This window comes from Cricetulus griseus, chromosome 5, assembly GCF_003668045.3.
Source record: "Cricetulus griseus strain 17A/GY chromosome 5, alternate assembly CriGri-PICRH-1.0, whole genome shotgun sequence".
In the NCBI taxonomy this organism is placed as follows: domain Eukaryota; kingdom Metazoa; phylum Chordata; class Mammalia; order Rodentia; family Cricetidae; genus Cricetulus; species Cricetulus griseus.
The window spans coordinates 96,547,617-96,571,290 of NC_048598.1; the positions used below are offsets into that span (position 1 = coordinate 96,547,617).

Consider the following 23,674-nt stretch of genomic DNA (forward strand, 5'->3'; position numbering starts at 1 on the left):
CTATGGCAACGCGGCCTCCGCACCCGCCACTGGCACGTTGGCGCATGCGCAGGAGTGCCGAGGACGCACTCGCCAGAAGACGCCACTCCCACCCTGCCCAGGATGCACCGCGGTGCCTGAGCCGTGACGTCACGAGGGGCGTGCCCACGCGCCGTGAATAAATCACTCGCGCTGGCGGCGAGAGCGCTAGTCAGAGGCTGGAGACCGCCTGAGCTAGGTGAGTGCTGAGGTAGCTCCCACCCCGGTGTGGCAGTTCTAGTTCCGGGTCAGAGTCACGTCTTCTTGAGACTTAAGGGTTTGGAGACACAAAACACAGGATCATACCAACGTAACTCCCGGGCAAGTTGCCTTCCCCGGGACCGAGGGATACCACGAAGAGCATCGGATCACGCCGCCCCGGAACCGCTTGAGCAACGGCCATGGCGACTCTAGTGAGTATGAATGAAACGGAGAGGCGGGGTGGGGGTGGCAGGACAGATCCACGGCCTCTCCTCGCCTCACAAACCCGTGCTTCCTCTGCAGAGCCCCGGCAGCCAGAACGTCACCGAGTATGTCGTCCGAGTCCCCAAGTAAGTCACCCACACCCACCACACGCTCCTCGGCCCGGTGGTGGCTCCGTGCAAGTCACAGTAACAGTCACACCGTAGTTAATGTCAGGCTCGATGACTCTGTCCTATTTTCAGACGCTCAGGCCACACACGGTGGCTGCGTTTAATCCGGGAGACAGAGGGAGGTGGATCTCTGGGAGTTTGAAGCCAGCCTGGAAGCCAGAGCGCGTTCCAGGACAGCCAGGGCTACACAGAGAAACCCTGTCTCGAAAAAAAAAAAAATTCCCAAACTTAGATGAATGCGAGGCCAAGTAGTCCACCATTAAGCCATACCCAGCCCTCTCTTATTTTGAAGACCAGTCTTACTGTGTAATGTAGTTCTAGCTGATTTGACCAGGCTGGCCTTAAACCTACCAAGACCCTCACACACCTCCGCCTCTTGCCTGCTTGATCTCCTCTTTTTCCCAAGACAGGGTTTCTCTGTATTTCTTTGGAGTCTGTCCTGGAACTTGCTCTGTAGACCAGGCTGGCCTCAAACTCACAGAGATCTGCATGCCTCTGCTCCCCCCTCTCCCTCAGGTGCTGGGATTAAAGGCACTTGCCACCACTGCCTGGTGGCCCACTTTTTCTTTTATTATCTTTATGTGTAAGAATGTTTTGTCTGAGTCGGGTGTTGATGGCACACGCCTTTGATCCCAGCACTCAGGAGGCAGAGGCAGGCGGATCTCTGTGAGTTCGAGGCCAGCCTGGTCTCCAGAGCTAGTGCCAGGATAGGCTCCAAAGCTACAAAGAGAAACCCTGTCTCAAAAAAAAAAAATGTTTTGTCTGCATGTATAGTTATGCACTGTGAGCATGCTGGGGCTTCTGGGTGTGGCTAACTTCTGATAGGGTTGGAGGAGATGGATCCATTTTATTTTATTTATTTATTTATTTATTTATTTTTGATCTAGCTTCTTAAACAAACTCTGGAGCAGTGGTTCTCATCCTGTGGGTTGTAACCCCTTAGGTTCAAATGACCCTTTCACAGGGTCTAAGACCATTGGACCATTGGTCTAATTAGACCAATGGTCTAAGCCTAAGACCATTAGAAAACACAGATATTTACATTATGATTCATAACAGTAGCAAAATTAGGAAGTAGTAACGAAAATAATTGTGTGGTTGGGGATCACCCCAACATGAGGAACTGTTTTAAAGGGTGCAGCTTTAGGAAGGTTGAAAACCACTGCTCTGGAGCTTTTATGAGTTCCCAGAATTACCTACAACCAAGGGGTGTAATCATGGTGGATTTTTTGAATGACTAATCAGTAGACTGAATTTTCTCTTGCCCATTCCAGGAACACAACCAAAAAGTACAACATAATGGCTTTTAATGCAGCTGATAAAGTCAACTTTGCTACCTGGAACCAGGTAAGTCTATAATTCTGGGTGGCTGGGGCAGAGGCCTAACTGGGTGGTGGTTACAGTCATCACTTTCTTGAAGTGGTGGCGGCTACACTTACAACCCTGGCAGATGTGTGGTTCCAACCATTTGGAGGTGTGGTCTGACTACATAAATCCTGTCTCAAAAAAAAGCAAGCCTGGGTTGTGGCTGGTTAATGGAGCATCAACTAGCATATAGCAGGCCAAGTAGGACCCCATGTGTGCTGGACTTGGTAGCACGTGTCTATCATCCCAACACAGGCATGCGGTATAGGTTCTTAAATTGAAGACTATCCTTGGCTATGAAGTGAGCTCAAGTGAAGACTAGGATACCTGGACCATGCTTTAACAAAGACAAAGTATGGCGGGCGCTGGTGGCACACACACTTTTAATCCTAATCCCAGCACTAGGTGTCAGAGGCAGGTGGATCTCTGTGAGTTTGAGGCCAGCCTGGTCTACAGGGAAACCCTGTCTTGAAAAACCAAAAAATAAATAAGGAAATTTTAAAGGCCAAAGTTTTAAACTGTCCACTATTCTGGGTGCCATGTTAAAATGCTATATCTCCATATTGTCTGGTTGCATCTGAGCTATCCCCTGGTGGACACCGCCTGTCTCTGTGGTCTTTCTAAGGGCCCCATTCCCTGGAGTCCCTTTTGTGTGTGACATTTCGTGTGTGCACATGCACTTGTGGGCATGTGGTGCATCTCAGGGCCAGAGGTTGACAACAGGTGTCTTCTTTAGTTACTTTGCACATTATTATTTGGATGACATATGTTAGGCCACAGATGAGTGTGGGACACAATTTGGAGATCAGAGAACAGCTTTCAGGGGTCAGTTTTCACCTGCCTGGGTCTTGAAGTCTAAGGCTTCGCAGGCAACACTCTCTCACAGACTTTCCTCATGAGTTTCTGAGTCAGGGTATCCCACTGAACCTGGGCTTGCTGACCAGTGAGTTCCAGGTACCCTCCTGTCTGTTCCTGCCTGCTGGGGCCTCAGATGCATGTGGCATTGCCCAGCTTTGTTCCTGGGTACTGAGAATCCAAACCCTCCATTCCTGATGCCCAGAGCATATGGAATCCAGCAGAGGGAGACAGAAGGGTGTTCCTGTGGGGCCTGAGGATCCATGCCTGCTGCTCCCCCAGGCCCGGCTAGAGCGAGATCTGAGCAACAAGAAGATCTACCAGGAAGAGGAAATGCCAGAGTCCGGAGCAGGCAGTGAATTTAACCGAAAGCTCCGGGAGGAAGCAAGACGAAAGAAGTATGGCATCGTCCTGAAGGAGTTCCGGCCTGAGGACCAGCCTTGGCTGCTTCGGGTCAATGGCAAATCGGGCAGGAAGTGAGTGGTACTGATGGTGGGAGGGAGGGCCTGCCTGTGTCCCTCACACATGCACACTGTGGGGGCATCCTCTCTGAATCTGTTCCTAGCATGGTGGGGTTAGGGGGGGTCCCAGTACCACCTCCCTTATGAAAGTCTGATCTGGGATAACCCCTTGGGAGAGGGTAATCCATGGCAAAGGAGATAGAGTCTCATGGAGTCAGTGACAAGTATTCTATGCACAGTAGCCATGGTGGGTTATAGGTTGGGAGTAGGGCACAGTGCAGCATGACCCAGTTCTGAAAGCAGCCTTGAAGATGGTGGCCACAGGTCACATGGTGACTTGAGTGGTGATTTGTGCTAAGGAGATCGTGGCCTGTGCCCTTCTGTCCTAGGCATTCATTCCAAGAAAGCCCAAGTGGGTTCTGAGGAGGGGCAAGTCCCTGTGTGTAGGTTTGTGACCTGACCGTAGGCTCTCCACAGGTTCAAGGGCATAAAGAAGGGCGGAGTGACAGAGAACACAGCCTACTATATCTTCACTCAGTGTGCCGACGGTGCCTTTGAGGCCTTCCCTGTGCAGAACTGGTACAATTTCACACCGCTGGCCCGACACCGCACACTCACTGCTGAGGAGGCCGAAGAGGAGTGGGAGAGGTGAGCCACAGGGGTCGTACTGCAGAGAGCCTTGCAGCAAATCCACTTGGTGCAGGCAGCTGGCTGGCCTGGGAACCAAGTGAGGGCTGGCACCACTAATTGGCCTAGCCTTCCCATGACAACTGCTTCACTTCTTGCCTAGGAGGTAGAGTCCAGGAAGCTGGGACAGAGAACTAGGGAGGCCCAGCAAAAGGTGTCCATAGAAGGTTGCTGGCTTTTATGTGATGTGTGTGGTTATTCTGTACCTGCCTGGAAGCCTGGACCAGTTCTCAAAGGGCCAGGACCGAAATGTCAGAAGCAGCCCCTCCCCCACACATAGTCTTATTCTAGACATGTATAGACGGGTCCACAACAGCTCCTTGTCCAGTGAGACCCCTGGTCTAAGTAATCCATGAGATAAATTAATTGTTGGGGATGTGGTGTGGGATAGTACGCATGCATACTGGTTGTCCTAGCACCCAGAAAGCAGAAGCAAGAGGATCAGGAGTTGAAGTCCATCCCCTGCTCTGTATTAAATTTGAGGTCAGCCAGGGTTATATGAGATCTGGTCCCAAAACAACACATGGTGTGACACATGCCTTTAATCTCAGCACTCTGAAGGCAAAGGCAGGAGCATCTCTGTGAGTTCAAGGACAGCCTGGTTTACAGAGCAAATTCCAACTCAGCCAGGACTATATAGAGAGACCCTGTCTCAAAAAACAAAACAAAAAGACATAAAGGAATATTAATTAGCTAACATTAGTGGACAGCTGGTTTTAACTGGAATAGACCCTGAGCCTGGAGGAGCTAGGATGTGGGGCTCCCTAGATGCTCAGTTACACATGGCATCTCAGGGCTCACCGTGTATGGTTTCAAGATTTGGGGATCTGAAATGGCCCAGGTTGCCTAGTCTGCCCCTTTTTTTTTGTTATTGGTTGGTTGGCTGGCCGACCAGGGACACAAGGGCTGCCTAGAGCTTGCTGTATGGTTCACTTTGATGACTCCGGGGTCTTCCTGCCTTAGCCTCCCACAGAGGCCATCCTGTTATGTCCAATTGAGTGGCCTGGTCACTGTCTTCCACCATCCTTACCCAAGCAGCTCCTTTGCTGTCCCCTGCCGCCTCCACCACCCGCCCCAGAGTGCTTAGTCTCTGTCCCCATGTGCAGGAGGAACAAGGTCTTAAACCACTTCAGCATCATGCAACAGCGGAGGCTCAAGGACCAGGACCAGGATGAAGATGAGGAGGAGAAGGAGAAGCGCAGCCGCAAGAAGCCCAGTGAGCTTCGCATCCATGACCTGGAGGACGACCTGGAAATGTCCTCCGATGCCAGTGATGCCAGTGGCGAGGAAGGTGAGCGGGTCCCCAGAGTTTCTAGTTCAAGGACAGGGCCACCAGTGAAGCTGCATGGTCCCTCTTGAAATGAATGGCAGCTTAACAGAATTTCCATGGGATCAGTTTGTCTGAATGTTCTAAGGGTGCTGTGCTGCAGGTCACAGGCCTGGGTGACTGAGTGACAGGACTGGTGGAGTGGGATGAGGGCAGCGGGCTGAGTGATTTGCACAGGAGGGATAAGTGCCTAGGCTAGCCTTCTGCTTTCTCTACAAATTGGCCTAACCTGAGGTGCAGTCTCCTTGTCAGGGAATAACATATGAAGACATACCACAGATGGTATGCTGGCTGTGATCCCAGACCATAGGCCAGAGTTCATAACCAGTCCTGCCTGGCTATATGGACTCCCACCTTAAAAAACAAAGGTTTTAATCCTAGCACTGCAAGGCAGAGGCAGGTGGATCTGAGTTCAAAGCCAGCCTGGTCTACAGAGCAAGTCCCAGGACAGCCAGGTCTGGCTACACAGAGAAACCCTGTAGCAACCTCCGCCCACCCCCTCCCCCCCCAAAAAAGAAACCAACCTAAAAAAGGGTTAGTTGGATGGCTTAGGGGTAGAGAACCCTTTACTGAAGTCCCACACAACACAATGATACAAGGTAGGGGTTGGTGGCATGGCTCAGGTGGAACCCCTGCATAGCCGTGAGCAGTGCTCTGGGCTCATCCAGACTGATTCCCCTCCTGTATCTTTTTTTTTTTTCATAGGCAGCAGAGCCTCTAAGGCTAAAAAAAAGGCCCCAATGACCAAAGGGGGCAGGAAGAAGAAAAAGAAGAAGGGCTCAGATGATGAGGCCTTTGAGGACAGTGATGATGGGGACTTTGAGGGCCAGGAGGTGGACTACATGTCAGATGGCTCCAGGTGAGGCAGTTCGAGGCAGTTCGAGGCAGGCCTGAGGCGGGCCTATCTATGGTCATCCATCTTCATGTTTGCCCTTCTCTACTTCACAGCAGCTCCCCGGATGAGACAGAGGGCAAACCCAAAGTGCCGCAGCAGGAGGATGGCCCCAAGGGTAGGTGTCAGTTAGGGACCAGCTGGAGATGGGGGTCCACTTGCAGCCTTCCTGCTCATACCTGTGTCCCTAGGTGTGGATGAGCAGAGTGAGAGCAGTGAAGAGAGTGAAGAGGAGAAGCCTCCTGAGGAAGACAAGGAGGAGGAGGAAGAGAAGAAGGTCCCCACTCCACAGGAGAAGAAACGCAGAAAAGGTGTGTAGGTACTTAAAGCTCGGCGATGATGCCGCATTGTACTGCTCTCCTGGACCTGCTCACACCGGTGGTGGTGGTGGTGGTGGTGGTGGTGGTGGTGGTGGTGGTGGTGGGCTCGGTGGCTCGGTGGGCTCGGTGGGCTCGGTGGGCTCGTGTCGGGGCTCGGTGGGCTCGGTGGGCTCGGTGGGCTCGGTGGGCTCGGTGGCTCGGTGGCTCGGTGGGCTCGGTGGGCTCGGTGGGCTCGGTGGGCTCGGTGGGCTCGGTGGGCTCGGTGGGCTCTGCTTATGACCCTCCTTTGGCCCATGCAGACAGCAGCGATGAGTCAGATAGCTCAGAGGAGAGTGACATTGACAGTGAGACCTCCTCTGCACTCTTCATGGCGGTAAGGCAGATCCCCGGGATGGGATGGGATGGGATGGGAGTGGCAGTCTGAGCCTTCAGACTTACACCCCAGTCTTTGCAGAAGAAGAAAACACCCCCCAAGAGGGAGCGCAAGCCGTCGGGCGGTAGTTCTAAGGGTACCAGTCGACCAGGGACTCCTAGTACAGACGCAGCAAGCACCTCTTCCACCCTGCGGGCTGCAGCCAGCAAGCTGGAGCAAGGTGAGTACTGGCAGAGCCTGCCCTGGGGGAAATGAGAGCTGATGGCAGCCCACACATCCTTCTGTACACTGGGTGCCCCATCTGCCCTCCCCACCCCACCCCCCAACATTCCTCTTTCCACCAGGGAAGCGGACAAGTGAGACCCCAGCAGCCAAGCGCTTACGGATGGATGCTGCCCCTCAGAGCCTATCTGGGAAGTCCACACCCAGCGGCGGGTAAGTTCAGACCCAAGTAGGGACCACAGGCAGGACTCAACCACAAGGGACTCCTGTGTGACCAGACTCTCCCTCCTTCTACCTCCCACAGTGATGTCCAGGTGACAGAGGACGCTGTACGCCGCTACCTGACTCGTAAGCCCATGACCACAAAGGACCTACTGAAAAAGTTCCAGACCAAGAAGACCGGGCTGAGCAGCGAGCAGACCGTGAACGTGCTGGCGCAGATCCTCAAGCGCCTCAACCCTGAGCGCAAGATGATTGGTGATAAGATGCACTTCTCCCTCAAAGAGTAATGCTAATAAACAGAGCAGACCCAGAATGTGTGTGAGTCCTTATTGCCACCTCAGCCCTCCTCCTGGGGCCCTGAGGCTTCATTTTATAGGATACACCGTCCCCTGTGCAATCTTCATGAGTTTAATTTCACTTGTAGAAGCTCTGCCCTGACCACTTCCCTAGCCCCTACCTTGTATCATTGTATCCTGTGGGGTTTATGGTAGACCTTGTCTGGGAATGCTCAGCTTCCAGCCATCCTTCAGGAATGCAGGCTTGGGATTTGCTATTTTTGTAGCACAGCAATGAAATGGTGGGACTCATACTTCCTACTCCCACCTCCACCTCTGGAGTGCTGGGATCATAGGCATGTACCACTAGCAGGCATGGCTCTTTTACTTTGTCTTTTGAGAAAGAGTCTTGCTGTGTAGCCCATGCTAGCTGGGAACTCAATTTCCCAAATGCTAGGATGACAGCCATATCTCCTGCATACAGCCCAGGCCACTTAGTACAGTTCTTGACTCAGGCACTTCCTTTCATGGCTACTGGAATCCAAACCTATTCCTGGTATTGGCACCTGGATGCTGTTTTTCATTTCCAAGTGACATTCCTGGGGTCCCCCTTATCTCCTGACAGGCCTAGTAATATAATATATCTTATGAAAGCTAGCCGGGCGTTGCACAGAGAGAGTGCTTTACATTCTTGGGTGGTGACATGGCTGCTTGGTCCTTGGCCTCAGCTGCTGCCTTGAAAGCTGGGTCCTGAACAGTTTGGGTACAGGGAAGGCTTCCTCTCACTGGCAGCCCGACACTAGTGGAAACCCACTCCCACTTCTGCCTCTCCTAGCTGGTGATTGGAAATGGCTGCTTTAAAAAGGGGTTAATCTCTAGGAATGTCCCTGCTCACTGAACTTCCCTTTTCCACTATCTAATGGCCCTTTGGAAACCTGGGCCTAAGGCAATGATCACCCTTGGGCAAGCAGAGTATGCATGACCTTGTGGTTAGGGGCAGAGGTTTTGTGTTTCAGGGGACCTATTTCAAACTTTATTCTGCATGTCAGACAAGGTGATTTTAGGTTTTGAAAACCATTGTTTTTCTTTTACTCTTTGAGATAGAGTCTCATGTAGCCCAGGCTGGCCTTGAACTAGTGATTCTCCTGCCTCAGCCTCCCCAGTGCTGGCTGAGATCACAGGCACGCACCATCAAGTCATTTTATGCTGTGCTTTGGATGGAACCCAGGGCTTTATACGTGCTCAGCAAGCATTCTACAAACAGCTCTAGTTGTGTGTGTGTCCGTCCTGTGTGGCATGTGTATGCCATCACATGTGATTGTCAGAGAACAACTCTGCAGTCACTTCTCTTCTACCATGTGGATTCTGCAACTCACACAGGTCAGGTGGGGTGGCAAGGGCTTTACCCTGCCAAGTTCTCACTACTGCTTACTGTTTTAAAATGGCCTCACTCTAGCTTATACTGGCCACAACCTGCAGCAATCCTGCCCTGACCACGGATGGGGTGACCAGGAGTGAGCAGCATGCACTGCCACACTCAGCATCAGTTTTACTCCTTGGCCTCCAAAGCCCTTGATCTGTTGTTGCCCATGTCCACTGGCTGGTCTCATGGCTTCAGAAGTTGGCAGAACATGCTCCTTGGGAATGATGGGACCCAGCAAACTCTAACCTCCCCGGTTGGCTATAGCTGTGGCTTTTCAGGTTGGCCTTCCAAGAACGGGAGTCCCAGCCCTTGTCTAGCGCCTAGACTCCCTTTTCCTGTTTTGATCCTGGCTCAGCCAAGGCCGGAGACAGGGGTATGATGTCTTAATCCTGACTGAAGCTGAGATGGACGGATGCCACTGACTGTTCCATCTGCCAGGTGCCCTTCCCAGTCCTTATTGGCCCCACATAGCCCACACTCCAGTACAAGACCTACAATAGGCCCCCTCCCAGTCTCCCTGAACTTCCCACCAAAAGCAGGTGGGGTGGGGACAGATTGGTGGCCAGCTCTGGTCTTGCTTCTGGCTGATAATAGGACACTCATAAATCAGGGGCATCAGAAATGGGTCTATGGAATGTCTGGGTGGGTGAGCCATCAATTCTTAGGGGGTGAGGATGTGGGGACAAGGCGGGTGGGAACCCAGTGACTTCCCTGGGCCATGATGCTGGCAGTGAGTTTAATCCCCAGGACAGGAAGAGAATAAATTGAGGACACCAGGGTTGCTCAGCATCCTGGGACCTCCCTGTCACAATGGCTGCAGGAAGACTAGCACTCGTGTTTCTGCTGCTTCTGTCCTTGCGCCTGGGCCTCGGCTGGGACCGTGATCCTCAAGGGGATCCAGTGGCAGAAGACAAGATTTCATCTGAGGAGATGACAGACCCTGGAAGAACCTGGAAGCCCCATCAGGGTAAGAATTCTTGGGGGTACCTCTTGACTCCCCAGTTCCTTCTCTTAAAGCCTTCATCTTGCCTCATATTCCTGTTCTACCCTGCACTAGGTAACAACCATGTCCGCCTTCCAAGAGCCCTAGCCGGTCCATGCCAGCTGTGGAGCCTAACCCTGCCAGTGGCTGAGCTGGGCCTGGGCTACACCTCAGAGGAGAAGGTCATCTTCCGATACTGTGCTGGCAGCTGTCCCCGAGAGGCCCATACACAGCACAGCCTGGTGCTGGCCCGGCTGAGAAGGCAGGGTCGAGCCCATGGTCAATCCTGCTGTCAGCCCACCAGCTATGCTGATGTGACCTTCCTCGATGATCGTCACCGTTGGCAGCAGCTGCCTCAGCTCTCAGCTGCTGCTTGTGGCTGTGGTGGCTGAAGGTGGCCAGCTCCTTGTCTCAGAATCACAAGCATGCGGCAACCTGAGTTTTGAAGGATTCAGGTGACATTTATTAGCACCTTGCATAGGTGAAGACGAGAAGGAAAAGGACCTGGAATTGGGTATCAACAATTAATGTAAATAAATGTCCCAATGGCCTTAGGAGTGTGTGTGATGGGGTACACTCTGGCAGCCACCAGGCTATGTGGGTTCTGAAACTTGTCTCTTGAGGGTTCTAGACCTGGCAGATAGTAATCTGAAGATGACCACAACATTCTTTTTTCAACTTTATTCACAAGTCCAGAGGATAAGTGTCAGCAAGCTGGGGGTGGCTCTCCTGACCTTCCTGGCCCCATCCCCTCAGGGAGGGAGCGGCAAATCACTGAGATGCGCCGGCCCCGGGGGACCCGGTGCTCCCCAAAAAATGATTCTTCATCTCGAAGGATCTCATGGGAGAAGTCATATCGGGCTGAACCCCTGCAAAAAGAGACAGGATAAGTGGGGTAAGTGGAAGGAAATCCTGTCCTTTCAGCATCTCTGTACTTTTTCTGAGTGGTGGTGGCAGCTGCCCCTGCTGTGAGAGCACAAACAAGAGGTGTTTGAAGCACTTGGCCTCATCTGGGAGCTTCTCGGCAAGGCATTACCTTAAAATATAGAGGGAGCCTGGCTCCAGCAACAGTTCCAGCCACTGCTCAGGTTCCTGGGTGTGCACCAGCTTCATAACACTTGGGGACAACAAGGAAAGGCCAGCGATGGTGGATCCACAGAACTGGAAGAGGGGTACAGTGTCTGTGTGTGTGGGGGGGGTTGGGGTCACGCTCAGATCTGCCCTCCTGCCCATCCTGGCTTTGAGTTATGAGGGACTTCCTTCTGCCCACCTTGACACTGTCAACATGGGGCTTGATGTAGCCCCGAGGTTCCAGGTCTAACACGTGAACCAAGGGTAGCAGGGTTTGGTCAGGGCCAAAGGCAGCAGCCTGGACCCGCTGCAGGATAGCCTGGCTTGCATCAGACCAGCGGGATTTCTCCGTCTCCCTGAAGCCGTGGATAGCCTTTGACAAAGAGAGCTCAGGTCATGACTGGGAACAGAGGGCAGTTCAGGGGCAGGCAGTTTTTCCAGCTTTAAATCACAATCCCGCCTTTAAGCTGGCTCAGTGAGGTCTTAAGCCCCCGCATGTGGTCTCTATACTTTAATTTCCAGTCCCTGGTGCTAGTCACCACAGTATTCAGTGTCTCTGTCTTTGGGCTCAACTCAATACCACTCAATACCATCCTAGTGGGACCTCCAACTGCTGGCACTCCCTCATCCGAGTCTTCTTTCTATCTTGTCAACACTCCTCAGCTGCAGAACCTCATGTCTTAAGTGATCCTGACCTTGCAGCCATTCCTTGGTGCCCACCAAGGCCCTCCCTTCTGATTCCAAGTGAATACTACCTTGAGCTCAACCCTCCCGGTTCACCTTCCCCTGCACTCAGCTCTGGCATCAAGATCAGCTCTCGGGACGTCCCTCCCGGGCTGCCCAGCACCCGCCGCGTCCCACAGCACCATAGCTGGTCGCATGCTGCTGCCGCCGGAGCGGGGTGCGGGGTGCGGGGTGCGGGGTGCCCAATCCCACCCGAACCAGACTTCCTCTGCTCGAAACACACCGCCCCAGGCTGGTCGAGCCCCGCCCCAGTGCTCGCTGGCTCTCTACGCCCCGCCCCTCGCCACTTCCCAATGGTCCTATTCCTAGTTCCCCGCCCCGCCCCGCCCCGCCCGGTAGAGGCCCCGCCCACTCACCGCGTCCCAGTGGTCGTACTCGTAACGCCGGCGCCGCAGCTGGGGCTCCAGTTCGCTGGTCAGCGTGTCCTCTTCCGCTTGGCTCAGAAAGCCCGGCCGCACCACGGCCTCGTCGCGCAGGCGACTCAGCACGGCGGGGTTTGAGCCGCGAATCCAGCCGCACCTAGAAAGCGTCCGCATCGCCAGCCGCCCGCTGCCTGCCATCTTCAGGCGTCTGCTTAAGGCCAGGCCCCGCCCCCGCCCGCCATTGGCCAGGGCCCTCCCGCCAGCTCTGAGCCCGCCTCCTACCGCATGCCATTGGACACGCGCACACACCCATTCTATTGGCTGTGCCCCAAGTCGGTCTAGTGTTGGTCCCGCCTCTGGGCCCTGATTGGATCTCTCAGGTTCGGGCGTGAGGTGCTCAATCTGGGCTAACCGCGGTTTGGGGTCACGTGGGGCAAGGTCAAGCAAGGTTAGAGGTTCAACCGGTGTGACAGCACAGGCCCGTTGCCTGCCAGCCAGCACACCAAGGTGGAGACTTCAAGGTCAGCCTTGGCTATACACTTGAGTTTGAGGCCAACCTGAACTACAGGAGATACTGCCCCCGCCCAAAAAATAAAGGACGTCTAAACAAATAACACCCATTAATACAATCCATACCTCAAATGTTCTGAATTAAAAAGCCAGAAAATTGTCTACTGCCACACTACCCTAATAACATCTGGGCCCACATAGATGGCTCAACAGGTAAAGTCACTTGCCACCGAGCCTGGCAGCTTTGGTTTGATCCCTAGGACCCACAAACACAGTGGAAACAGGGAAGCCACCCTTGCAAGTCCATCCATTGACTTCCACAGGGACACTAGCACCTGCCACCTCTCGCACAAATAAACTGGTCCTGTTTCCCTTTTTAGCTACATCTATATACCCTCCCCATTTTATTTTTAAAAAATCCACAAGTTTCCCCTACCATTCTTTCTGGCTCCAGCCTGCTTTTGGACCCTACAGCAAAATGCCAGGTCTCATGGGTCTGAGGATTCACCCAAAGCTGCTGATGGCTCCTCCATGTTGCTTCTGGTGGACCTCCAGCCTATGACACTACCTAACCCTCCAGGAGCGAGACAGGCTCACCAAGTTCCAGAAGCTCCCGGGAACCCAACACCCTCTTCTGGCCACCAGGGGTACTGCACTCGTGTACAAACCCACATATAATCAAAAGTAAATGCATAAAACCATAGTTCTATCTTCCGCCTTTGGGCTAGTATATGGCTTAAAAGTTTGCTAACAGCTGGGCAGTGGTGGTGCACGCCTTTAATCCCAGCCCTTGGGAGGTAGAAACAGGTGGAGCTCTGTGAGCTCGAGACCAGCCTGGTCTACAAGAGCTAGTTCCATCTGGCCGGGCGTTGGTGGCGCACGCCTTTAATCCCAGCCCTTGGGAGGTAGAAGCAGGCGGATCTCTGTGAGTTCGAGGCCAGCCTGGTCTCCAGACGAGTGCCAGGATAGGCTCCAAAGCTACACAGAGAAACCCTGCCTCCAAAAACCAGAAAAAAAAAAAAAAAGAGCTAGTTCCAGGATAGGCTCCAAAACCACAGAGAAACCCTTTCTCAAAAAACAAAACAAAAAAGGTTGCTAACAGCAGACATAGTGGAACACACCTTTAATCCCAGCACTCCAGAGGCAGAGGCAGGGGGATCTCTTGAGTTTGTGATCAGCACAGTCTACAGAGTAAGTTCCAGATCAACCATGGCTACACAGAGAAAGCCTGTCTCGAGAAACAAGGAATGGTTTGCCATGGAATCAAGGTGAGAAGGGCATGATAACGTAATCAAAGATGCCTCAGACATGGGACAAAGACAGAAAGGTTTAATTTAAAGTCACAGTGTCTCAGGCAGAAGAGCAGCCTCAATCGACATCTCCAGGGATCCTCTGGGCTCAGCAGAGGAAGTATGAGCAGTCCTGGGTCTCCACACTTCTGGAGATGTGGTCAGACACTAGGTGTTTGCTGGGGCAGGAGGATCTGAGGATGCTGTGGGAGTCTCCTTCTGTACCAGTTCTGGCTCATCCTCCCCATCCTGAGGTGGGTGGACCAGGACCTTGTCCAAGATGCCAAATTCTTGGGCCTCCATGGGGCTCATGTAGCGATCCCTCTCCATGGCTGACTCTGGAGGCAGGGGAAGCAGTATATGTAGGTAAGAACAGAGACCTGGGATGCTTCCCTCAATTCCTAAGTTGAAGTCAACCCAGCAGCAGGATGGTTTATGGAGTTGTAAGGATGGGACCCCTACCATGGGATCTGTGCCCTTATTAAAAGAGAAAGCCATTTGACAGGCTAGAGCAGATGGATCTAAAGTTCAAGGGCTACATACCAAGATCATGTCTCAAAAAACAAACAAACAAAAAAATAAAACAACAAAAAAGGCTGGGTGGTGGTGGCTCACACCTTTAATCCCAGCACTCGGGAAGCAGAGACAGGCAGATCTCTGTGAGTTGGAGACCATCCCGGTCTACTGAGCCAGTTCCAGGACAGGTTCCAAGGCTACAAAGAAACCCTGTCTTGAAAAAAAAAAAAAAAAAGAGTTCAATTGTTCATTTGGTAGGGCACTGGTCTAGCCTGCACTGGTTCAAATCCCAGAACCACCTGTAATTCTGGCAAAACAAAGGTACAGTCCTTAGGATTAGGAGCTGAAGGCCAAAGGTCAGTCACCTTTCAGGCACCAGGTATTCCTGACCTTCCTGCTTCCAGGACTCAGATACACATTCCTAGCACGCCTTTAATCCCAGCACTAGGGAGGCAGAGGCAGATGGATCTCTATGAGTTGAAGGTCAGCCTGGTCTACACAGTGAGTTCCAGGATTGGCTCCAAAGCTACACAGAGAAATCCTGTCTCAAAAAAAAAAAAAAAAAAGCACATTTCTTTTTTTCAGGCAGGCTCTCATGTAGCCCAGGCTGGCCTCAAAGGGATGACTCCTGATTCTTCTGCCTGCACCTGCCAAGTGCTGGGAAGACAAGTGTGTGCCACCATGCCACACTGATTTAATTTTTACTGACTACTCAATACAGTGAGGTCCCAGGACCCACATGGCAAAGAAACTTGCCTCCTGAACATTATCCTCTGACCTCTACATGTCATAGTACCCACATGCTCATTCACACCAATAAAATACTTCCAGGTCATGTGATGAATCTTAGACTGAACATGTGTGTCCAGCAACAAGACAGATCAAAAATAGCATGAGGGCCAGCAAGATGGCATGGCAGAAAGAGGTGCTTGCCACCAATTCCTATGACCAGGAATTCAATCGACACAATGTACATGGTGTCAGAAAACCGATTTCTATGAACTGTCCTCTGACCTCCACACATCCACTGTGGCAGACACATGTTCCCCGAATCTACTATTTTTTTAAAAAAAGAAATGTCACAGGCACTAGGGAAACCCTGCTGGCGCCCACCAGCACCCAATGGCACCAGTAACCCTTGTTACCTTCCCCCCACCCAAAATATCCTCTATCGAAAGCAGAGCCGAGAAAGATCAGCTGAGACAGTTCTCATGGCTGATATATTTATTTTGGTCTGAGACTGAATCTTACAATATTCTCTAGGTCAGTCTAGAACTGATTCTCCTGCCTCCACATCCCAGGCCTAGGATGACAGCTAGGTACCACCACACCCAGCTTGCAAAGTTGATCTAAACAAAGAACAGGGTTTTAACCAGTGGGGATTCTGCCCATTAGGCTAGGAACTTTGCCAGGCCAGAAATGTATCCCCAGGGCTGGAGAACTGGCTCAGAGGTTAAGAGAACTTGTTCTGTCAGAGGATCCAGGTTCAATCCTTAGCACCCACAAGGTGGCTCACAACTTCTTATAACTCCAGTTTGAGGGGATATGACACCCTCTTCTGACCTCTGCAGACACCAGAGGCACATGTGCAATTTACAGACATACATGCTGGAAAAAAACCCATATACATATAATAAAAAAATAAAATAATTTTTTAAAGAAAGGAATGTGTATTTGTTTTGTTTTTTTGAGAGCGAGCTTCTCTGTGTAGCTCTGGCTGTCTTGTGACTTGCTTTGTAGACCAGACTGTCCCGGAACTCAGAGACTTGCCTGCCTCTGCCTCCCAATTGCTGGGATTAAAGGTGTGCATCACTACTACTTGGCAAGAAATCTATACTTAAGGCACACTCCCAGCCCTCACTGGGGGGTTCTAGGCAGAGGTTCCACCCTGAGCCACACCCCCAGTCTTTAGAGGTAGTTGGCTATCAGCATTGGAAGGCACCATAGGCACAGAGCATTTGTAGGTTAGTGATCCCATTGAATGCCCAAAAGGTCTAGGGTGACCCACTACAGTGATGTGACCCTGAAAGTCCAGACGGGAAGCCCCAGTTTAGGACAATGCTGATGTACTCACCAATCACCTGCAGGCTCTGCTTGGTGTGTTTGGCATAGATGTTGTATAGCTGCTTTTTCAGCTTCATGATCTCCTCTGCCTGGATGGCGATGTCTGTGGCTTGGCCCTGAGGAGGAAGATGAAGTCTAGGACTGGAGGAGCACCCAATGGGATGCTCAAGTGAGGGAGTCAGCCCTGCAGCTTCTCAGGGCATCTCCTCCTCCCCATTGATCTATTTTTACTTTATTTTACTTTTGTTTTGTGACAGGTTCTCTCTGGCTCTCCTGAAACTGGCTCTGTAGACCAGGCTGGTCTCAAACTCACAAGATCTGCTCCCAGGTGCTGGAATTAAAGGCATTCAACTACCATGCCCAGCTGTTTTTTTTTTAATTCTTCCTCTAGTGCCGGAGATGGAACCCAGGGTCTTGCCTGTGCTTTGCAAGCATTCTACCCCTGAGGAGCAACTCCCCAGCAATGGTAACACCGATCTCAAAACAGTGGCAGTCAGGAGGCAAAGGAGGGCAGATCTCAGTGAGTTAGAGGCCAGCCTGGTCTACACAGTGAGCTCCAGCACAGCTAAGGCTACATGGTGAGACCCTGTTTCCAACAAAGAAAGTACAGTAGCCAAGACTTCCTCCCACATCCCTGCAGGACTTGCACTCACCCTGGCACCTCCAGATGGCTGGTGGATCATGATTCTGGAATTAGGCAGTGAATGGCGCATGCCTGGGCTGCCAGCGGCAAGTAGCAAGGAGCCCATGCTGGCAGCCTGTCCAACACACCATGTGCAGATGGGGTTCAGAATATACTGCATTGTGTCGTAGATGGCCAGGCCCGAAGTCACCACACCACCTGCAGGCAGTAGAGTAAGTCAGGGCCCAGTGGGATCCTCCTCTATCCCTGTACCATCACAGCAAGCAGAGGAGGGCTCACAAGGAGAGTCCTTCCTTCCAAATCAGCTATGATCACACATGTACATGGGACAACACACAAAGTCACACACAGAGACACAAGCACACATGCACAGAGTCAAAATGCTCTGCCAGCCACCTACTGGCTATGAACCCTGGTCTGGCCATATGTCATCATGCAGGGCCAGATACTCCCACTCTCTAAGGCACACTTGCCCAGATTGGAGGTGAACATCCTTACCTGCCACTCAAAGCTTTGTTGACAAGTGAGTGCATCATGTAAAACATTCTCTGAGAGGCGCCTGGCCCGACAAGTGCCCAAACAATTCTGCCCATCCTTGGGTTGTTGAGAAGAATCAGACAATAAGGGCATTCCCCACCAAGCCCGACAACCTGAGTTCAATTTCAGGGACCCTCTGACTTTCGTGTACACACACACACACACACACACACACACACACACACACACACACAGTGACATGCAAGCATCCATCTACCCACACACTCATATAAATGTAATCCTAACATTTTTCTTAAAAATCAACTATTTCTGCAGAGTGTGGTGGCTCATAACTGCCATCTCAGCTTAAGTGAGAGAACTACAGAGAAACTAGGCTATAGAGTGAAACTCTGTCAGATGGTAAAGTTCTTGCTATACAAGTATGTGGACATGAGTTCAGATCCGCAGCATGCACAAAACAGACGTAGTAGTACATGCCTGTCCTGTAATCCCAGTACTGGGGAGGTGGATACAGGAGCATCATTGGGGCTCACTGACTAGTTAGACTTGGGGAAGTTCTGAGCCAGTGACAGACCCTTTTGGAATGACTGTAATTAATTAATTAGTTCTTTTTCTCCTAAGACAGTGTTTCTCTGTGTAGCCCTGACTATCCTAGAACTCACTTTGTAAACCAGGCTGGCCTCTAGATATCTGCCTGCGACTGCCTCCCGAATGCTGGGATTAAAGGGGAGTACCACCATACCTGGCTAAAAATCCTAAATTTCTGTGTAGCCCTGGGTGTCCTAGAACTCAGAGATCTACCTGCCTCTGCCTCAAAAGTGCAGGAATTAAAGGTATGTGCCATCATGCCATGCTTGGAGTGACTTTAAATTTTAGGTTCTACAGAAAGCTGCTTCACACCTATTCTCCAGAGGGGATATCCCGGACCCCACAACCAGGTCAGGCCCTGCTCACCTGGGCTGTTGATGTACATGTGAATGGGTTTCTTGTTGCTTTCAGACTGTAAGAACAGCAGCTGAGCGATGACCAGGCTGGCGACACTGTCATCAATCTGTGGGTGGGGAGGGCAGAATTGTCCCCAGGTTGAAGGTGGGCTGGATGGAGGCTTAAGGAGCCAGGAACCAGGAATTTGAGCATAGGAAGGGGATGGTCAGGGAGCCCCAAACACTGGAAGACAATAAGCTGAGGACAGGGCTGGGATATAGTTTAGTGGGTAGAGTGCTCACCTAGCATGCTCAAGGCCCTGGGTTCAAGCACTGCCTAAACCTTGTGTGGTGGTACATACCAGTCATCCCAGCACTTGGGAGTTGAAGGCAGGAGGATCCAGTTCAAAGCTAGCCTGGGGGTGGGGGGGCTTGACTTTTTTGTTTTGTTTTTTGGTTTTTCAAGACAGGGTTTCCCTGTGGCTTTGGAGGTTGTCCTGGAACTAGCTCTTGTAGACCAGGCTGTACTCGAACTCACAGATCTGCCTGTCTCTGCCTCCTGAGTGCTGGGATTAAAGGCGTGGGCCACCACCCCTGGCGGGGGGCTGGACTTCTTTTCCAGAGGGCCTGGGTTCAATTCCCAGCACCCACAAGGCAGCTCACAACTGCCTGTAACTCCAACATCTGACACCCACATACACGCAAAACACGAATGCACATAAAATAAAAATAAATTTTAAAAAGGAAAATAAAAAGCCTGCTTGGGCTACACAAGACCCTGTCTCAAAAACACCAACTACCTGACTAGGGCTGGGGCTCAGTGGGTAGAATACTGGTTCTGGGTTCCATCCCCACCCAACACTACGTAAACCTGGTGTGGTGGTGGTACACCTTCATCCCAGCCCTAAATGTCATCAGCCAGTTACATGGGGGCTTCAAGGCCAGCCTGGGGCCCTGTCTCAGAAGTCCACAAAACAAATAGATGGCAACAGCAGACTACGGTGATGATGAGATTCACACTGACAACCAACGTTTGGGAAGCTGAGGCAGGAGGACGGCAAGGCTAGCCTGGACTACGTAGCAAGAGTTTGGCTCAAATAAAAAGAACGTTTAAGGTCAGGGATGAGGAAAAGGGGGGTGGGGCACATAGTTTGACAAGGGGAGAAATGCTGGCGAGACTGCCTGATGTCCCCACAGCGCACCCGGGTCGCTCACCGGGCCCATGACGCACACGATGCGTTCCCTCAGGAGCCTCGAGTATATGTCATAAGCACGCTCGCCTCTACCCTGGTGGGAAAAGAACGGAGGTGAAAGGTCAGCGACCCTTGCACGCCGCCCTCCCCCCTCAAACCTCCACGCCATGTCTCCACCAGGTCCCCGTACAGTCTGTTCCACCACTATGGGGATGAGCGGGAAAGCTCGCGTAGCAGTTCCATGCAGGCTCCTCCGTAGGGGTGAGCTGCTCCCAGCAGCCCATAGCGGGAAGAAACGCACGGCGAAGCGAGACAAGACAGCACCGTATCCGCTCGCAGTCACCCGGGCCTCCCCAAGCAGCACTCGGGGCCACATGTCGCCGCGCTTCCCGGCTTGCCTTCCCGAACTACGATTCCCGGCGCGCTTTGCGGGAGTCGCTCGCCGGTCCACTTCCGGGAATGGAGTGGGCGGGGCCGCAGAAGGCGGGGGTAAGTCTGTGGGTGGGGTCTTTGTCGGAAGTAGGCGTTCGAATTCATAAGGGAATCCCGCTTCTCCGTCCTATGCAAGTTCCTGCCCGGGGCCTCGACGTTCCCCGGTGCCCACGCGGGAAGCAGCGTACGGACGGCGGGGTGAGGTGAGGCCTAATGTGAGACACCTGCCACCACCATTGCTCCCGCAGCAATCATCGGGTGCATGTGGTGGCCTGCAACCTGTCCATCTTCTGGAACTACAATTCCCAGGAGCTTTGCGTCCATGACTCCCAGGTATAGGCTCTCGGAAAAAAGGGGCGGAACCTAGACCGGAAGTAGAGCCCGGGATTCGCTAAGGAATTTATTGAACAAAGCAGTTTAGGGAATTGGGGAGGCTGAGGGGACCCAGAGCAGGAGTCCTGAGTTTTGCTGGAGGCCCCGGATGTTCGCTTACCTGTGTTCGTTCTCAGAGGGTGCCCAGCTTTCTAGAAACGTTACTTTATTGTCCTATTCCGAGTGGGACTTGGGAGGTAGGTGGACCGTTTCTGCTGTGCGTCAGATGTACCTCCTGCACCTCGAGCTGTCGCCATCAGACACAGGTCCCAAAAACTCCCTCCACCGCCACACCTGCTTCTCCATTGTCCTCCAGCCCAGGCTGTACTCACGCTGCTTCCTCACTCAGGCGCTGGAGTCCCTTGGAAGGGGTGAAACTGAGCCATCGAGCCTGTGACATCATGGCTCCTTGTCAGTAACCTCTACACGCATCGCCTTTGTATTCCTCGCTCATATACTTGACTTCAGTAGCCACACTTCCTTCCATGGGGGACTCCCCTCTGCCCTGTGCTCTTTCACAGCGCGCCAGTATCAAGCTGAGACATCGTGTGTGCAGAAACCCACTGCCTTTGCTACCGCCCTAGGCATATTCTGGAATTTTCCCAATTAGTTGTCACCTGATGTAAGCACTACTTAAAGTAGCTGCACTGATGGATCTTTTTTGGTTTTGTCTTTTATGGATGTAGAACAGGCGCATCATACGGAGACAGACATTATACACAGTGGCCTATTTCCATTCCCAGTGCCAGGCCTTGCACAGCCCCTCACTGGGGAATTCTAGGTGGGAGCTCCACCCCTGACCATGCCCTCAGACCCCCACTGTAGAATTCTCAGTGGGATCTCTACCTCTGAGCAATGTCCCAGCCCCATATTATCTTGTTTAATATCTTTAGCAGCACCAAGAAACAAGACCTACTTCATCTCCAAGTTCCTAAGATGAAACTAAAGCCCACAGATGATAAGCAATTTATTCTAGGCCAAACAGCTAGCAAATAATAAATTAAGGCAAATTTCTGACTTCCTGAGACTCAGTTTCCTTGCCTGTAAAATGGGAGTCTCTGGTGTATCCCAGGACTCCTGGAAAGTTTCCTGGGCAGCCACTTTGTTCCCTGAGGAAGATACATTTTTGGTAACTGGGGACCTGCATTTAAATTTGCACAGAGGCCAGAAGTGAACATCAGAGGCTATAAATGTTTCTCCCCAGAGCTCTCCAAATAGCACAGGCTCTTGCCATGGCTGTTGGTTGCCCACCACAATCAGGTGACAAGACTCAATTGCTGAAGACACCACTTTGGTTGCAGAACATGGAGTCAAGCTAGAACTGACCTGGGGGCTTCCTCCCTGCTGGCTCGATTTCATAGTGCCAGAGATGTCTTTCATGTCTGGAAAGAAGACATACATGGTCTCATCCAGTTGTGGACCCTGACTACTGCCACTGTGACCAGGGGCAGGATGGTGACACTGTGCAATAGTGGCATGAAAGCTACAGGGGCAACCAGAAACCTTCTGGTTGAATTCAAGGCTGCTCTGTAGGAGGGAATCATGCTTGGTAATGTAAGCTCACACTCAGAAGTCGTAGGCCAAGGAGAGAAACATAGCTCTCATTGCTTGCTGAATGCTAAACTGATGTCTGGATGTTTATGTCTGTTTGCAGAGACTCCCAAGTCAGAATGCAGAGGAGTGCTCAGCCCTAAGCAGACATTTACAGCACCACTGCTCTTCAAGGCCTGGGGAACATCGGGAAGGGGGCAGAAAGAATGTGAAAGCTGGAGGATGGGACAACACTCCTAACCTCACAGCAGCTGTGACTGCCTGAACAAGATCAGTCAGTATTCCAGTAGCAGTAGGCAGCAGTTACCAGACTCAGTGGCTTACAAAAAGAGGACATAAAGGTGGGAGGAGGCTGTGTGAGGGAAACAGGAATGGAGCTGAGTAAAATACTTTGAATAAATGTATGAAATTTTTAAGGAATAAAAGATTAAATGAAATAGTTAAAAGAAATACAAGCCAGGACATGGTGATACATGTCTTTTTTTTCTTTTCCTTCCTTCCTTCCTTCCTTCCTTCCTTCCTTCCTTCCTTCCTTCCTTCCTTCCTTCCCTTCCTTCCTTCCTTCCTTCCTTCCTTCCTTCTTTCTTTCTTTCTTTCTTTCTTTCTTTCTTTCTTTCTTTCTTTCTTTTCTTCCTTTTTGAAACTGGGTTTCACTGTGTAGCCCTGGCTGTCTGTCCTGCAACTCATTCTGTAGACCAGGCTGGCCTTGAACCCAGAGATCTGTCTGCCTCTGCCTCCTGAGTGCTGGGATTAAAGACGTTCACCACCTCAGCCCAGCTTTTTTTTTCCCCTCCAGAACTCTGTAGACCAGGCTGTTCTCAAACTCAGAGAGCTGCCTGCTTCTGCCTCTCAAATGCTAGGATTAAAGGTGTGTACCACCATATCTGGGCTTGGTGGTATACATCTTTAATCCCAGCACTCAGGAGGCAGAGGCAGGAGGATCTTGGTGGGTTCAAGTCCAACCTGTTCTATATTGTGAGTCCTAAGGCTATCTAGGGCTACATAGAGAGCCCTTGTCTCAAAAAAAAAAAAAAAAAAAAAAAAAAAAGCATTAACAAAACGAATGTATTTTGTTGGTTTTGAAGGTTTATTATTATTGTTTTTAATTGTGGATGAGTAAATGATGTACAAGTGCTGCAGGGACCAGAAAGGGGCATTAGGTCTCTTGGAGCTTAAAGTACGGATGGTTGTGAGCTGCCTGACATAGGTGCTGAGAACAGAACCCTTGCTTAATCGATAACATCGAGTGCTCTCAACCGCTGTGCCACCTAGGCAGTCCCAGAATGTCACTCTTCAGACCTCAGTGAGCTATTCAGGGATAGTATGTATTGCTTTTGATTTTCTTTCTTTTTTTTAATTTTATGTATTTTTTGATTTTTTTATTTTAATTAGAAAGAAAATTATTTTACATTCCAATCCCAGGTCCCTTTCCCTCCCCTCCTCCACTGCCCCCCCCCCAACTAACACCCTACCTATCCCATACCCTTTCTG

At 51.5% G+C, this 23,674-nt stretch overlaps 4 protein-coding genes and 1 long non-coding RNA gene across 8 annotated transcripts; 3 read left to right on the forward strand and 2 right to left on the reverse strand.

Annotated features, from left to right (window-relative positions):
• The first annotated feature begins 152 nt into the window (after positions 1-152).
• Positions 153-7,648, forward strand: Gtf2f1 (general transcription factor IIF subunit 1). 3 transcript variants are annotated; one of them, XM_027416801.2, is made up of 13 exons: positions 153-431; positions 523-569; positions 1,886-1,958; positions 3,114-3,307; positions 3,770-3,940; positions 5,086-5,270; positions 6,012-6,165; positions 6,258-6,316; positions 6,390-6,509; positions 6,818-6,891; positions 6,973-7,111; positions 7,236-7,326; positions 7,418-7,648. In XM_027416801.2, exons 1-13 carry the CDS (start codon positions 420-422, stop codon positions 7,620-7,622), a joined length of 1,524 nt encoding a protein of 507 aa, XP_027272602.1. In that variant the 5' UTR covers positions 153-419; the 3' UTR covers positions 7,623-7,648. The 3 variants fall into 3 exon arrangements, with proteins under 3 accessions (XP_027272602.1, XP_027272601.1, XP_035300750.1); XM_027416800.2 differs by having other exon boundaries at positions 155-431; positions 6,255-6,316; XM_035444859.1 differs by lacking the exon at positions 153-431 and having other exon boundaries at positions 517-569; positions 3,037-3,307; positions 6,255-6,316.
• Positions 7,649-9,843: 2,195 nt separating this feature from the next.
• Positions 9,844-10,581, forward strand: Pspn (persephin). The gene has a single exon (XM_035445657.1). It carries the CDS (start codon positions 9,844-9,846, stop codon positions 10,405-10,407), a length of 564 nt encoding a protein of 187 aa, XP_035301548.1. The 3' UTR covers positions 10,408-10,581.
• A 100-nt stretch (positions 10,582-10,681) lies between these two features.
• On the reverse strand, positions 10,682-13,505 carry Alkbh7 (alkB homolog 7). 2 transcript variants are annotated; one of them, XM_027416802.2, is made up of 4 exons: positions 12,187-12,433; positions 11,286-11,459; positions 11,052-11,176; positions 10,682-10,884 (listed from the first exon to the last, which is right to left on the reverse strand). In XM_027416802.2, exons 1-4 carry the CDS (start codon positions 12,388-12,390, stop codon positions 10,722-10,724), a joined length of 666 nt encoding a protein of 221 aa, XP_027272603.1. In that variant the 5' UTR covers positions 12,391-12,433; the 3' UTR covers positions 10,682-10,721. The 2 variants fall into 2 exon arrangements, with proteins under 2 accessions (XP_027272603.1, XP_027272604.1); XM_027416803.2 differs by lacking the exon at positions 11,286-11,459 and having other exon boundaries at positions 12,187-13,505.
• A 504-nt stretch (positions 13,506-14,009) lies between these two features.
• Clpp (caseinolytic mitochondrial matrix peptidase proteolytic subunit) lies at positions 14,010-20,246 on the reverse strand. The gene is made up of 6 exons (XM_027416804.2): positions 20,019-20,246; positions 19,851-19,922; positions 18,667-18,763; positions 17,225-17,412; positions 16,582-16,687; positions 14,010-14,329 (listed from the first exon to the last, which is right to left on the reverse strand). The coding sequence occupies exons 1-6, from the start codon at positions 20,202-20,204 to the stop codon at positions 14,160-14,162; spliced, it is 819 nt and encodes a 272-aa protein (XP_027272605.1). The 5' UTR covers positions 20,205-20,246; the 3' UTR covers positions 14,010-14,159.
• A 92-nt stretch (positions 20,247-20,338) lies between these two features.
• On the forward strand, positions 20,339-22,638 carry LOC118237739. Its single transcript, XR_003485593.2, has 2 exons — positions 20,339-20,593; positions 22,287-22,638. It is a non-coding gene; the product is annotated as an alkaline ceramidase 1 (long non-coding RNA).
• Positions 22,639-23,674: the final 1,036 nt, after the last annotated feature.

What these genes read in the sequence shown, in the direction of transcription:
- Gtf2f1 (XM_027416800.2), top strand. An exon ending in TATGTCGTCCGAGTCCCCAA is followed by an intron (nt 570 to 1,885) that starts GTAAGTCACCCA and finishes TGCCCATTCCAG; the next exon opens with GAACACAACCAAAAAGTACA. An exon ending in TACATGTCAGATGGCTCCAG is followed by an intron (nt 6,166 to 6,254) that starts GTGAGGCAGTTC and finishes TCTACTTCACAG; the next exon opens with CAGCTCCCCGGATGAGACAG.
- Pspn (XM_035445657.1), top strand. Translation starts at nt 9,844, where the DNA reads ATGGCTGCAGGAAGACTAGCACTCGTGTTTCTGCTGCTTCTGTCCTTG.
- Alkbh7 (XM_027416802.2), bottom strand. Translation starts at nt 12,390, where the DNA reads ATGGCAGGCAGCGGGCGGCTGGCGATGCGGACGCTTTCTAGGTGCGGC. An exon ending in AGTACGACCACTGGGACGCG is followed by an intron (nt 11,460 to 12,186) that starts GTGAGTGGGCGG and finishes TCTTTGTCAAAG; the next exon opens with GCTATCCACGGCTTCAGGGA. An exon ending in CCCATGTTGACAGTGTCAAG is followed by an intron (nt 11,177 to 11,285) that starts GTGGGCAGAAGG and finishes CCCCTCTTCCAG; the next exon opens with TTCTGTGGATCCACCATCGC.
- Clpp (XM_027416804.2), bottom strand. Translation starts at nt 20,204, where the DNA reads ATGTGGCCCCGAGTGCTGCTTGGGGAGGCCCGGGTGACTGCGAGCGGA. An exon ending in CCATAGTGGTGGAACAGACT is followed by an intron (nt 19,923 to 20,018) that starts GTACGGGGACCT and finishes TTTTCCCACCAG; the next exon opens with GGTAGAGGCGAGCGTGCTTA. An exon ending in AGCCATCTGGAGGTGCCAGG is followed by an intron (nt 16,688 to 17,224) that starts GTGAGTGCAAGT and finishes CTTCCTCCTCAG; the next exon opens with GGCCAAGCCACAGACATCGC.